At 38.4% G+C, this 13,912-nt stretch overlaps 1 protein-coding gene and 1 long non-coding RNA gene across 2 annotated transcripts in view; one reads left to right on the top strand and one right to left on the bottom strand.

Annotated features, from left to right (window-relative positions):
• The window catches only part of IL31RA (interleukin 31 receptor A), a 41,249-nt gene that overhangs the window by 24,469 nt on the left and 2,868 nt on the right, over nt 1-13,912 (bottom strand). The window contains exons 2-4 of the mRNA XM_075526977.1: nt 5,744-5,825; nt 3,423-3,719; nt 1,915-2,035 (exon numbers count right to left, since the gene is read on the bottom strand). Coding sequence (XP_075383092.1) covers nt 1,915-2,035; nt 3,423-3,719; nt 5,744-5,795 — 470 coding nt within the window. The 5' untranslated portion in view covers nt 5,796-5,825. The remainder of the gene's footprint in view (nt 1-1,914; nt 2,036-3,422; nt 3,720-5,743; nt 5,826-13,912) is intronic.
• LOC142421841 (uncharacterized) lies at nt 3,385-5,767 on the top strand. The gene is made up of 3 exons (XR_012778983.1): nt 3,385-3,501; nt 5,369-5,477; nt 5,659-5,767. It is a non-coding gene; the product is annotated as an uncharacterized LOC142421841 (long non-coding RNA).

Genomic DNA, 13,912 nt, shown 5'->3' with positions numbered 1-13,912 from the left:
AACATTTTTAAGCTAGTGTAAGCTTGCGCTGCTGCAAAAGGAAGCAGTCCTGCCTTCCCTTTGAAACTTACTTTCAATAGCTGTTCTAGTTTATGGTTTCACAAACTCAGCTAAGTTATAAAATGTAGAAACACTAGAAAGAGTAAGAAAGTCCCACCTAATGAAGGTGGAAGCCTAAAATGTCAAACCTAAAACAGAGATAAAACTGAAAAGAGCTAAAATCCCCAAAGACAAAAAGAAATGCTGTAAATATCTTAGTTGCTCAATGTTTCCTTTTAGTCTCCCTTTCGCAGATAATTTGGCCTAGCTTGCCAGTAAGCTTAGATAGCAGAATTGCTAACGAGCTTTCTTTATTTGACCTAATCATTAGAGTAAGAATGCTTTGCCTGTGTTAAATCCTTGGTTAGCGGAGATAGTTGCAATGAAGATAGACAAAAAGGAATTCTTCAGGCCCTGTGTCCCTGGAAAGGGCTGATAAGGAGAAACTACACAAGAACCACCTGATTTTGGATATGCAAGGAAGGTATGAGCAAGACAAAGATGGACTGAGCATGCGTAAAGACAAAGTTCAGTCAGCGGTCAGAGTGATGAAGACTACTGACTTCCTCCAACGACCACCAGAGGATCCCTAACGACCACCTAAGGACTTAAGTACGCATGCATCAGGGACATTTACATATATTAATGAGTTCCAAGAAATCTCATGTTTATATAAATTAATCTTATGAATATGTATATTTTGCAACATATAACCTCTGTGATCTTGCTTGTTTGTCGGAGCACTTGTGGCGGAGCGATCCCCAGTGCTGCCCAGCGCTGCAATCAAGAATACCTGCTTAATAGTCATCCCGACTATTGAGTTCTGATTTCGGCTTTTCACGGCAACAAAACTAAAGATGTTTTCCTGCCCTACCATTTAAATAAAAAAGATACCATATGCTAGCATAACTTACAATAAGAAAATGTCTCCTTCGGAGCCTGAGTTCCTTCCAGTTCTCCAGAATAAATTTAGACATTTTAGAAAACTCTTCATGAAATCATATTACCTAGAATCTTGATTAGGCAGAAAAAGAGCACTACAAGCAGCGCTATTATGAACAAGAGATTTACAAGTACCTTTGGGACAAAATCTGTGCTACCACCTTCAAAATTGTATCTGAGCTCTGCCTTGGAACAACACTGATTTCACCATTTTCACAGTAACTTATGAAAAAGTAAGCTCCTAAACAATATTTAAATTTAACAGAAATTGAAAGAATCAAGTATTTATGCTTCTACAGCGGGGTCACAAAAACACTAAAAAGCATGAGACTACATAATTTGTATTTGTAAGTACAAATCCCCAGATGCGAGCAATCTAAAAAGGACAACTAATTCCTGGATTCTTTCACCGAAACCTTATGACTCCAAAGGTCCCTAGGTTAAACCTTACTAGTGTCAGGCAGAATAACAGGGGCTTTAACAGGTTTAACTGGGAATTGTTTAAAGTAGAGGAGGAAGTAATCTTTTTTACCCATCCAAAACACGAATAGTTAGTAAACATGAAAGTTTCTAGCTAACACTCCTACAAAGTGCCTCCATTCTCCATTTGCACCTAGGTTCACTCAGCTTTTGATCTAATTAGGAATGTTACTTCAAGGAAGCAAGTGAATATCAGTTCTGATAGAAACATTTGTCTACTGAACATTGGGTTGAGAATGTTCATTTCCTTTATACAGCGTACTAAAAAGGTATCAGATTGTAACTTTTTTCAACCATTACCAACACCAAACTAATTGAATTTACTGAGAAAATGCCATGACTCTGAACTCCATGATGTTTCCAGGTTTTCTTTAAACAGAAGTCAGGATATGAGGGGAAGGCAGCTGGTGGTCTCGCCCCAGCAACCCAGTTCCCAAAACATTCTATACTTACATTTTTCGGTAAAGAGTATAGTTTGTTGTAAGATTTGTTTCTCTTCCTGAAGTCCAGGTGCAGGTAAGTTCAGCATCAAAGTAATAAATGCAGGAAATATTTCCTGGTGTGTCTGGTGGAACTACAATTACAAAGATTAAAAAAAAAAAATCCAGTAAAAAGAAGTAACTTTAATGTACAACTGATTTTGTTGGTCAAAAAGCAGATTATGGCAAACTTCACTAAGTGTCTTGCATAGCACTTCATTTTATAATTTCTTACTGCCCTCAAAACTCCTCACAAAACCAATACGAAAACCACTCTTTCTTCCCCTGGAGATACAGGGAGATTTTCTCCAACTACTTCTCAGAAGTACTTAACTTTGTGGGCCTGAAGGTATTTTTCCAGTAACTCATTAACTATCTTATATCAAACCCATACATACATTGTCCTGAACCTCTAAGTATGCCCCCCCACAACACACTCAAGGCCAGTCCAGAGAGTAAGATAAAAACAAAGAAGCAGCACAAAAGTTCAGGAAAACGCATTCTCTGAAAGATAAAACTCCTCTTGGTTCCTTCCCAGACTGTCTAACCATATACCCTATGAAAACCCCTAATCTGAGGAGCTTACATGACCTCAGAGTGCAGGAGATAACTTCCTGGAAAACATATCTATATGCCCTTGAAGAGATCGCTACTTCTGGACTCTCTTTATCTTATAAGCAAGATAGTGCAAAGGAAACAATCCTCTGCATCTCTACAGTATGAAGTCATCCATAAAAATGTAACACCCTCAAAGACTTCTTTGCTAAAGCCAGACTTCTTCATGCGATGGAAGAAATAGGAGTCAAAAGGAAGAGAACTGCACCCAGTGAAATAAACTGGTTGAAAAAGCCCTCTCTCCAAAATAGTACTTTTCTGTCCCACCTAACATAACACCCAAAAGATGTTTCTCTTATTGACAAGCTTATGGCACACTAAACTTTGCAGAGAGGCAATACCTTCTACTGGTTTTTATTCCACAGATGTATTTTTCTGCATTTACTGCTTCTTTACTAGAATGGGACCCCCAGGCATACATTAGTATAATCTGGACTTAATCTGTTCAATAAATTAGAGAATTTGTATATACATTTATCCTGTAACCTTCTCCATATGAGACTGTACTTATAATTTCTTTGGAACAGAGGATTAGAGAGGAAATCCTCCGTGGAGAAAGATGAAGTTGGCCTAGGCTAGACAAAAGACATTACCAAAGGGACAGACTCAGTACCCTTTGAACTCAACAGAAAACCTCCACTCACTTCATCTGGCCAAAAGTCAGGGTCAGAGAGGTTATGGACCAGTGCCAGTAAGGAACGCCTGCAACTTCATGCTTTATTCCAGGAAAAAAAAGGAGATACTTGAATACAGGTGTCTTACAATGCCACAAGCTTAAAAAAAAAAAAGTAGTTGTTTTAAAAATAAAATTTTTACAGGAAGTTATTAAAAAAATGTTAAAATTATTTTTTCTGCATTCCTACTTACAGCCTGATTTAACTTCAGTGTGAACCAAAAGCTGCTCCTTGCCCAAGTACTTAGTGAAACACTTCACATGAGCTTTGCTGTAAGTGAAATTATGGATGGTTATACTAGATACAGTCTCATTCACAATGTTGTAGTTTTCCTGAGCAATCAATTCATGATTCAATTTCCAGATGATGTGGCTTGCATTTCTGTGAGGTGTGTACCGTTTTCCAAGAACACAAAATAGTTTCAGGGTGGATCCTCTTTCAATTTCAGGAGATGAAGGAAAAATGTCAGCATCTCTGATAGAGTTTTCATCTAAAAACAAAATCAAAGATATCAACATAATTCCTTTTAAAATACTAGTGCAAGAATTATAACTTTGTTGTCTACAGATCATTCAATTACATTTTTTTCATATGGAGTTCAAATAAAATTGCTCAGTTAGTCACTCAAATCAGATATTGCTGTTTGGAAACTCAGTTCACATTAATTACTATATTACCACAGCTATTATATAAGAGTGATGTTTCTATACCTTCCCAGAAATAATGGAGAAATTTCAACTCAAATTTTTTTTAATAGCTGAAAATGAAGAAAAGAGCTGAAAAGAGACTCTTGTCTTTTAAATCTGTTTTTAAAAAACATTCCTATATGTAAAAGGTATGCATGCCATTTAGATGTTATCATTACTAATTACTATATCAGAAAATACATCAAACTGGTAAGTTTAAAATTTACAACTAAGCTGCAATATATTTCAATATCTCATTAGTAGTTTTACCCCTCATAGAATTTATATTCCCAGATACAGTGCAGGAATTGTATACAAAAATGCATGTAAAAGGAAAACACAGAAGCAGGCCGATGAATTAATTCAGCCACAAAGTTATAAAACAGTGCAAGTATCACTCATTAGAGTCCTGCAAGGAGCTAGCTGTTTGGTTTTTTGCTGCTACTTATTTCTTGAAGCCAAATTTCATAAACAAATCTATTAAATAAAACCAAAAAAACCCCAACTTTTACAGGCAGAATTTCTTTGCTAGACTGTAGGAATGAAAGGGAACCAAATATTAAATACCGTTTTCTGGTAATGCTCTGCTTTTTGGGTGTATTAACTGTAAATTGCTTTCTATGTTTATTTGTGTGTCCTTTTTGTTTCAAAGTAATTTATGTTTCAAAGTCATACTAATGGCTATTTCACACTCTACTGCACAAATTTTGTATCAGTTATAAGCAATTACCTGCATTCATACGTTGTTCAAGCTTCTACAAACATATGCACTCCTCTTCCATGTAATCCCCAAACAATTTAAGACATAAATACCATCATGTAATAAATTACTGTTGTGTGTTAAGTTGTATGTGATACATTGCACGTGAACTTTCAATTATTGTCACAAAGCCATTATATCAATCTGCCCTCGTGATTTCCTATTCTAACCAATACTATTCCACTTAATCAGTTTAAAGTGGCACTGTTGTCACAAGAAGCATTTTTAATCCTCAACCACTCATTCACTGCCGTTATCCCCTCTGTGTGCCAGAAGTGCCTGCGTGGTGAACCAGAAGGAAACTGATACAAATGAAAAGTAAAAGCTTGGCAAAAAGTAACATCGTTCTCCATCCAGATCAGATTCCTCACTGCTTCACAACTACCCACACAAACATGCACTCCAGCGGAAGGAGAGGGAGATGAGAGGCAGAGGGAGTGCCGAACTACCTGCTCTTCCAACTTCAGCAGTTACTTGTGCCAGCTTAAACTGACTGTGGAACTACCACACTTAAAAAAAAAACCAGTCACACATTGTTAGGTGACTTGTAAAATTACGAATGAGAACATTAATAGTCATTGCGTGAATCTCTGCATAAGTAACATTTGACTTAAAGCAGTCCAAAACCAGCAGACATTAATGGCATTTTAAGTGTTCATGTGTTACATAAACATTCATTTGTTCCATCAGCAGATCTCCAAAGTTACCAGCCTTTACAACCCAACAAGAACTGAACTACAGTATGACTTCCAGATGCAGATTCCCCTTCTATATCCTGTGCAACAAGGAAACAGTTAGCAAAGTAATTTTTAAAATATTTTTTAATACTTCAAATACAAAGAAAACAAATCCAGGCTATCATGATCACAATTAACAAGAGGACACCAAGCGTGCCATAAATTAATTTTTCTCTCTATATTGTACACTACTTCATCAATCACCTACTAACTTCTATTTTTAAAATACATTTTTTTCATTTTCAGAACTCTTCAAAATTTCATTTGGAGAAGGTCACCTTTTGGAAAACTTTCTTATGTCAAGACAAGTGCTAATAATCAAGGAACATACCTGATGCAGAGCTGCAGAGCAGGACAAACATCCAAATCAAACAGTTGAACATTTCCTTTTCAGTAGCTATGGGCAGGATATGCTGTCATAAAATAAAAACAAAAATAATATACTTCAAGTAAAGATGCCCCTTTAATACTTTGTAAGCATTTGTATAAGAGTTAATAATACTATTCAGCACTTCTTCTCTTGCATTCAAATTAAGTACTGCTTTGTCTAAGTGTTACTTTCCTGCATGATGGAAGAAATTTGATGCTGTTTTCCTAAGATAAGTGTATACATTTTCTATAAAGAAGAGAGAGGTAAGTGCACCTGAAATCCCTCTGAGGGCAATCCAATCCACCTAAGTGATTTACCTTCCAAGGACTGTGTAAAGAACTGGTAAGAAATATATCTACATCCACTTGAAATCCAGCCTGCCTAGCCATCTTCTGAGCAGATTCACTTAGCAGGGTGAATTCTTTTGAAAAGGCTGTTGCAGGAGAAGGAACGATCCGCACCTCTTGTGCATCACCACCTAATAAAACAATTCTTCAGGAAGTGGGCAACAGTCCCAGGTCATCATCCACCTGAGAGAGGGTGAATGCCCATCATTGCTTTTATCCCAGCTAAGCGTCCCAGGCACCAGCCTTGAGGACACTCTGCAAAGCCAAGAGAAGGCACCTCTCTTTGGCTTGCTCTTTGAAGCTGAACTGCTGTACAGCCAAAAAAACCCCAAATTCTGGGATAAGGAGGAGGAAAGCAAAGAAGTAGAATGATTTCTTCTAAAGATACAGCTGAATGTAGGGTTCCAGGGGAAAAATGACAGAAATCAAACACTCCCCTTGCCTTAAGCACTGCTGTCATCATTCACAGAATCACTGAGTGGTTGAGATTGGAAGGGACCTCTGGAGGTCATCTGGTCCAACCACTCTGCCCAAGCACAGCCACCCAGAGCCAGTTGCCCAGGAGCATGTCCAGATGGCTTTTGCAGATCTCCAAGGATGGAAAGTCCACAACCTCTCTGGTCAGCCTGCTCCAGTGCTCAGTCACCCTCACAGTGAAAAAGTGTTTCCTGATGTTCAGAGGGAACCTCCTGTGTTTCAGTTTGTGCCCACTGCCTCTTGTTCTGTCACTGGGCACCACGGGAAAGAGCCTGGCTCCGTCCTCTTTGCACCCTCCCTTCAGGTATTGATGAGTCCTCCCTGAGCATTCTCTTCTCCAGGCTCAATAGTCCCAGCTCTCTCAGCTTTCTCCCATATGACAGATGCTCCAGTCCCTTAATCATCATTGTTGCCGTTCATTGGACTCCCTCCAGTATGCCCATGTCTCTCTTGTACTGGGGAGTCCAGAACTGGACACAGCACTCCAGATGTGTCTCACCAGTGCTGAGTAGAGGGGAAGGATCACCTCCTTTGACCTGCTGGTTACAGTCCTCCTAACGCAGCCCAGGACACCACTAGCTTTCTTTGCCACAAGGGCACATTGCTGGCTCATGTTCTACCTGGTGTCCCCAGGACCCCCAGAGCCTTTTCTGCAAAGCTGCTCTCCAGCTGGTCAGCCCCCTGTCTGTACTGGTGTCTGGGGTTGTTCCTCCCGAGGTGCAGGATTTGGCACTTCTCCTTGTTGAACTTCATAAGGTTCCTGGCAGCCCATTTCTCCAGCTTGCTGAGGTCCCTCTGTAGGGCAGCGCGACCCTCTGGTGTGTCAGCCACTCTCCCCAGTTAGGTTGTCATCAGCAAACTTGCTGAGGGTATGCTCTGCCCCATCATCCAGATCATTAATGAAGATGATAAACAGGACTGGATCCAGTACTGACCCCTGGGGTACACCACTAGTCACTGGCCTCCAACTAGACTTCATGCCACTGATCACTACCCTCTGGTCCCATTTGTTTTCAATCCACCTCAGTCTGCTCGTCCAGCCCATGCTTCATGAGCTTGCCTGTAACAATCCCTGTCTGTAAAGCGGCCCATGTCCAACAAGAAGGGCAGAATATCTTGCAACCCAGACTACTCCTTTGGCTAGTAAGCAGGAGATGTTCCTGTAGAAGACAGAGGTTTCAGATCCCCTTCAGCAGGTTTCAGATCCCCTTCAGCAATATTCCTACGTCCTGGACAAGTAGCTCTAGCTACTATGTTCATAAGCAAAAGGTGTGCACTACTTTTGCTGCAGTTAGTTAGGGTCCCTGTTTCACATTAGGTTTTCACATTTATCTGAGGAGCTGCTGGAATTTCAGATCTCCATGCAAACCTGTATCTCAGGAGGGGTCCAGGGGGGAAGCAAGTGCTATCTCCCTAGAACAGGTACACCAGCAGCTTTCAGACCAAGCAAGGCATCTCCTCCTCCCACAGGTTTGGACAATGCTAGGAAGCAGGTGTGCACCAGGTCACTGTTTGGGACAGAGATCTATAGGTGGGATATAGGCAGAAAGGCTTCTGCCCTACACTATGGTCCCTTCTACAAACGCTTCTTGGTTTTGCTACGAAATAAAATCTTACAGTAATCTAAAAGAGAAAACCACAGTAAAAAAATGCTTTGTGCTCAGTTTCTGCCAGAACTCATCTTAAACATTACTTTCAGTCTGTCTCAGGAGGCATTTTATAAACTTTGAGGCTATGACAGTGCAAAACAGGAGAAAAAAAAAGAAAAGTACACATGGGATAAGAAGATAAATGAGGGACAAGTTTGCCCAGTGACACACTCCTAAAATACAGCTGTAGCAAGACGTGTACCAACAAGAAACAAAGCAATTACAAAAAGATAATCTATTACTACTTTAATTACCTAGGGTGTTGAGTTCTTGTTCTCAAAGCAGTGAAGATGAATTATGCTATTGATGGCAATAAAACCAAAGAACCTTAAGCAATTGTTCCAAGTGTTTTGCACCAGTAGGTGCAGAAGTAAAATTGGTGCAGATTTTAAAATATTTAGATAGTTATTTTTAAGTTTTAGAATTAATATAGTCTATAGCAATGTTGATGAGCTACTAGAAGTTCCACTCTGTTAAAGCTAAGAATGTATTTTGTAAGCACTAAAGTGTGTGTTTATTCTTATTATATTTTTTTAAAGTTTAAGAAAGATACCAAAGTAAAAAAATCAGTCCCAAAGTCATGGCTACAAGAAAACTACATTCCCTTCAAAAATGAAGAAAAATTATAATCATGACTAAAAAAAAAGGCTTTACCAACTTCATAGGAACACACACCAATGATTGCTATACAGCAGTGGTAAACACTGATGTAGTCAGTACTTCATTATCTAGGAGACTAGTAGTTGCAGAAAACCAAACACTTCAAAAGATGATTATCAACATCAACAAAACCAAGCAAAATAACCAAGAGCATTAGAAGATGATGTGCCTAATTAAAACTATTGATAGAGAATAGTAAGCCAAAGACAAATCACTAATGAGTTACAGATGCTACACTGGCATAAGCATGTTTTTAAAAACTTTAAAAAGTAAATAATTTTATTAGTCAAATAAAATGGTTTTACAACAGCTCTATGAATATGGCTTTAATCTTGTAGGATATACTTATTCATGAGTATATACCAAACAGGTATATACCATACAGAGAATACCAAATTCTCTGTGTGGCATGTGAAGATAAGCATACATACAATTGTTTACAGGAAAGAGCTTAAGGCACTTAATATAAATAATAAAGCTCTGTTCTTTCTTTTCTGTAGACTTAATTGCTAGCAACATGTAATAAAAGCTCACTGAGTGTTCTGTATTGTGAAGACTTCATGAAATAAAACCAATAGTTCAAAACACAAGCTTTCCACTTGTCTGCATCAACCACAGAATACAAGGTTTACATATTATGGCCATGACTAATTAAAGAATTTCCTCTAGTGATTGACTTCTTCCTTAGATTCACCAAACATAACTACACAGTAACCAAAACCAGTAAAAGTTGCCTTAAGATTAGGTAACAGTATATCAAGAAACAACTGCTTCAAGATCATATAGGCAGCAGCATCATTTCAAATATACGCAACTATAAAAGAATCGAGCAAAAAGAGAGAAAAGCAATGTCACACAGAGCAGCTGTCAATACTGAACTTGATTACACTGCTCTAAGTAAAAAGTGCTAATAGGTCTTCCTACTTGGTGGACTATTAAAAAAAAAAAATCAGCTAATACCAAGAACAAAAAGAAGATCATGGTTCTTCCCAGGCAGGACATACAAAGTCCCTTCCAGCCTAGGAAAGAATCAATTTATGAAATGTTTTTAATAAAATTAACAGTCCATTACAATAGAAGATTTGGTGCAAAAAAGCAACCGTGAGGTGATGTGGACACTGACTTTATCTAGGAGCAGCTATCCTTCTTCTGGAAATTAAATTTTATAGATCTTTGCTGAGCATTTGTGAGAAAAATGAAAAGACAGGATAAGCGGAACCACAGCCTCGGTTAAAGCATAGAACACTTCAAAGGGTGCAAAAACTCTAGCAGGGAGATGAAGAACAGTCTACTATATAAAAAAGAAAAAAAGGAAAAGCTTATTAAGTTTATGAAACAATTCCCACTATCTTTCTTTGCTTACAACTTGGCAAAGGTCTAACAGTTCCTGCTGATATTCTACATACACTGGTTCACTATTTTTGAGGGGACACAAGACAGAACAGGCTGCATTTCAGCCAAATTAGTTCAGCTATTTCCAAGAAAAAAGGAAAACTTTTTTTTTTTATCATATTCCTTTGACTAGCTCCAGCAATCCCACGCTTCTTTTAGCAAGGAATTGAAATTCAAAAGCATTGGTAAATCATGAAAACATTTCTGAATTACGCTTGTGACAAAAATAGCACATACCACCGCATATTCCACCACAGTGGAGCACAGCACTAAAAGATCAAGCATGGCAAATCTGGCCGCAATACCAAGTTACAAGCCTTTGAAAAATTCTAGTTCCATATGCTCACCAGAAAGCTTAAACAGCCAAAGATCCCATCCACACTCAGTGAGCGCTCCTCATCCTGTACCCATTCTCTACCTTCTTCCCCCTCTTCTAGTGCTGATCACACAGTAAGTCACTTCCACTTGCTAAAATAGCAGAAAACTAAGCAAAAAATTTATTTCTGCTACATTAGCAAATGTAAGCAACTGGCTACATGATTTGACAGGCATCCGAGTTGGTGAAATAGAGGAGAGGACTGGGGAGAGAGACCACCACGACATTTCTTCCCAGCTATGAGCTGTCAATTTGGTTCAGCCCTGATGCTATGTTGCATTTCCTTCCACTTTCTCCAATACCGATTAACAGCCAGTTATTTGACATGCCAGCTGCTAGTTACCACATGTCAGGGACCAGGGTAGTGACTCAGCAGGTTACAACCCTGCTCATGTCTTACGTGGTTGTCACTATACTGATGTTCACTGATACGCGACTAACTAGCTCTTTGGCTGTTTACTTAAGAGATCACACTTGTGGAAGTGATGAAAGAATATTCTTGAGTGAAAGTCACATCAGAAATTCAGAAGTGCCTCACTTAAAGATACCTATAAAAGCTAAATTCTGATGTCTAAACAAATAGATAAAGAAGACAGTTCTGTTCATGCTATTTAAAAAACTGTTTCACCAAAGCCAGATTTCTTGCAGGAAGTGGCAATCTCAATGAAGGTCTCATTAAATAAATAAAAAATTGCGTAATGTAGCTGTTGACACAAGGCCTTCTCAATACCAAAACCTCTGGTTTTCCATTTTCATTTTGAAATTTAAGTTCTTTGGAAGACCGATGGTTTAAAAATTTAAAGAAGTCAGAAGAAAAAATTACCCAAAGTAACTTTTCCCCATACTCTGTTTAGGACTATTTCTTAATCACCCTTCTCCCCCATTTCAGGACAGGAAAGGTTTTTCCATGCAGATCCAATTCTAAGATTGTTTTTAACTATACAAACACATACTTCTGCATGCAGCGTAGCTGTTACACCATGAATAAAGAACATGGTAGGTCTATAAATGGAAAGGCAGTATGCCTTTAGCCTACATAAAACATAAGCCCAGTCATCTCCAAGGATTTCTAACATCTTTGCTGGAACCTGACAGGGCATCCTCTCCTACTAGGTCTGACACTCTTCTAACAACTATGAAAGAGGAAAGAAGCTGAATAGCCATTGCTGTCTTTTATTTAGTCTTTAGTAGCAATTGCTACAGCTCTGCCATGCCAGCTACCATATGGAGAGATAGACCTTGCCCTATGCGAGATCAGCCAATGCTGAATGCCAGGAGCCCAGTGCTCAGCCCCACTGGGCCACCCGACTGCAATGTTACGCACAGATGCAATTGCAAAAGCCATAACCATCAGTTTTCAGAACTCCAAGATTCAAATCCATCAGTGTTTACACAAATCCTAGAGGGAAAGAGGACATTTCAGGCAAAGGATCCAAATACGAACTTCAGTCTCCTCCTAGATAACAGGGTGTAGAAGCGTCAGCTTCCAGGATTGGTCAGGATTCCACCAACTGCGAGTACCAGCGAGCATCACAAGAGGAAAACGGAGGTTTCTCTACATAGGTCAGAGAAGAGAATGACATGTAAACATACTGGACAAAGCAGTAAATGTGAGTGACAGCTAATGGCTTTTCTGAGCTCTCTAATCCCTACAAATCATGCACTGACAAGCTCATCCATGGAAAAAACAGCAGACACTGTAGTGAAAGATCCTGAGCACGCTGGTTTCATAACCCACAGTCCTTAACTGAGCTAAAAATAGTCAGCTGAACCTCAGACCAGGATGAATAAGATTTAAAATCTTAACATTTAAATATAAGTTGATTTAAACAGGACTTAGACGCATTTTCTTTTGAAAAATAAACCTATTTAAATTTGAAATTATGACAGCCTACCTCAAAACATAATGCTATCATAATCTACTAAAATCACTTAAATTAAATAAATTCAAACAATACATATTTATTGAGAAAACAGAAACCACTAAGCTTACAGACACATCTGAAGAAGCAGCATGGAGCAGAGCCCCTTGAAATGCTGTGCCAACTTTTGACTGCAGAAACTTGTTCTAAAAATGCTGTAGCAGGCAAAAAAAATAGAAACAGAGGCTGTATTCATCAAGTTCAATGACTTGTTAATTTAAAAGCTGCAAATCAACTGGAAACTGGAAAAGCAGGAAAGCCGTTTTCCTCTTTCAGTCTCTAAAAAAAAAAATAGGCACAAAAGGATAAGATACTTTTGTTTTAAAATCCTGAAGGACATAGTGACCGGGAAAGGTCAGTTCAGTTAATAACTGCTGATAACAGTTATCTTGTTTAGTATACCCTAGAGTTACAGATACAAGATGTGTTTTCATAAATCCTTTCTTTTCTTATAGAACAGTATTTAACAGTATATTGAATATTAATACATTTTAATATAAAATGCTGTACATTGTATTTAAATTCCAATTTTTACCTAAATGCAGCTTGATACTAATACAGAAAAATAATTAATCCATATCTAGTAAATAGAATATAATTCATTATTCTCTGAACAAGCATAAGAAATAAGCCCCTAAATATATCTTAAGGTATAAAACATTCAGCTAGATGAAAAAGCTGCAAAACAAATATTTGTTTGCCAATTAATATATTATACCTCATAATAAAAACTTAATTTTAGGGAAAAAGCTTAAAGCTACAAACACAAAACAAGATTTAATTTCTTTATTTTTTACATATTGGTCACTATATTCATTTTGACTACATGATTATACCCGATTTGACAATGCTCACTAAAAGAAAGGCCAGGCCATCAATATCACTAGAACTGAATGGTGGTGCTACTACCAGAGAGAACTGCAGCTCTCATAGCAGCACTGTCATTCCTTGTTCTTTTTTCACTGAGAAAGAAAAAACAGTCAAGCTAGGGCTTGAACAGGCTTCACGTACAGGTCTGGTCTTGGAACTTTCTTCCTAGGCTCAGTGTTTGAGGGACTACACAGGGTATTTTGGCTACAAGAGTCTACTTTGAGAGATTATTTTGTGTCAGGTGTTTTCAGTTAGTAAGACACTATCAGATAGGATAGTTGCCTTTGTGCCCCTTCCTTGAGCACAGTCACTCAAAGGTGGACAACAAGATGCCTCTGCCGTGGTGAGCAACTAGGTGAGAAAAACGGATGGTCAGGGTAGGAGGATCCATGCAACTGAGCTTTAGAGAAACGTAGAACTCTCATCAAGAGAGGGTG

This window comes from Mycteria americana, chromosome Z, assembly GCF_035582795.1.
Source record: "Mycteria americana isolate JAX WOST 10 ecotype Jacksonville Zoo and Gardens chromosome Z, USCA_MyAme_1.0, whole genome shotgun sequence".
In the NCBI taxonomy this organism is placed as follows: domain Eukaryota; kingdom Metazoa; phylum Chordata; class Aves; order Ciconiiformes; family Ciconiidae; genus Mycteria; species Mycteria americana.
The sequence above is the reverse complement of the archived record's forward strand: the minus strand, read 5'-3'. Positions and strand labels throughout refer to the sequence as shown.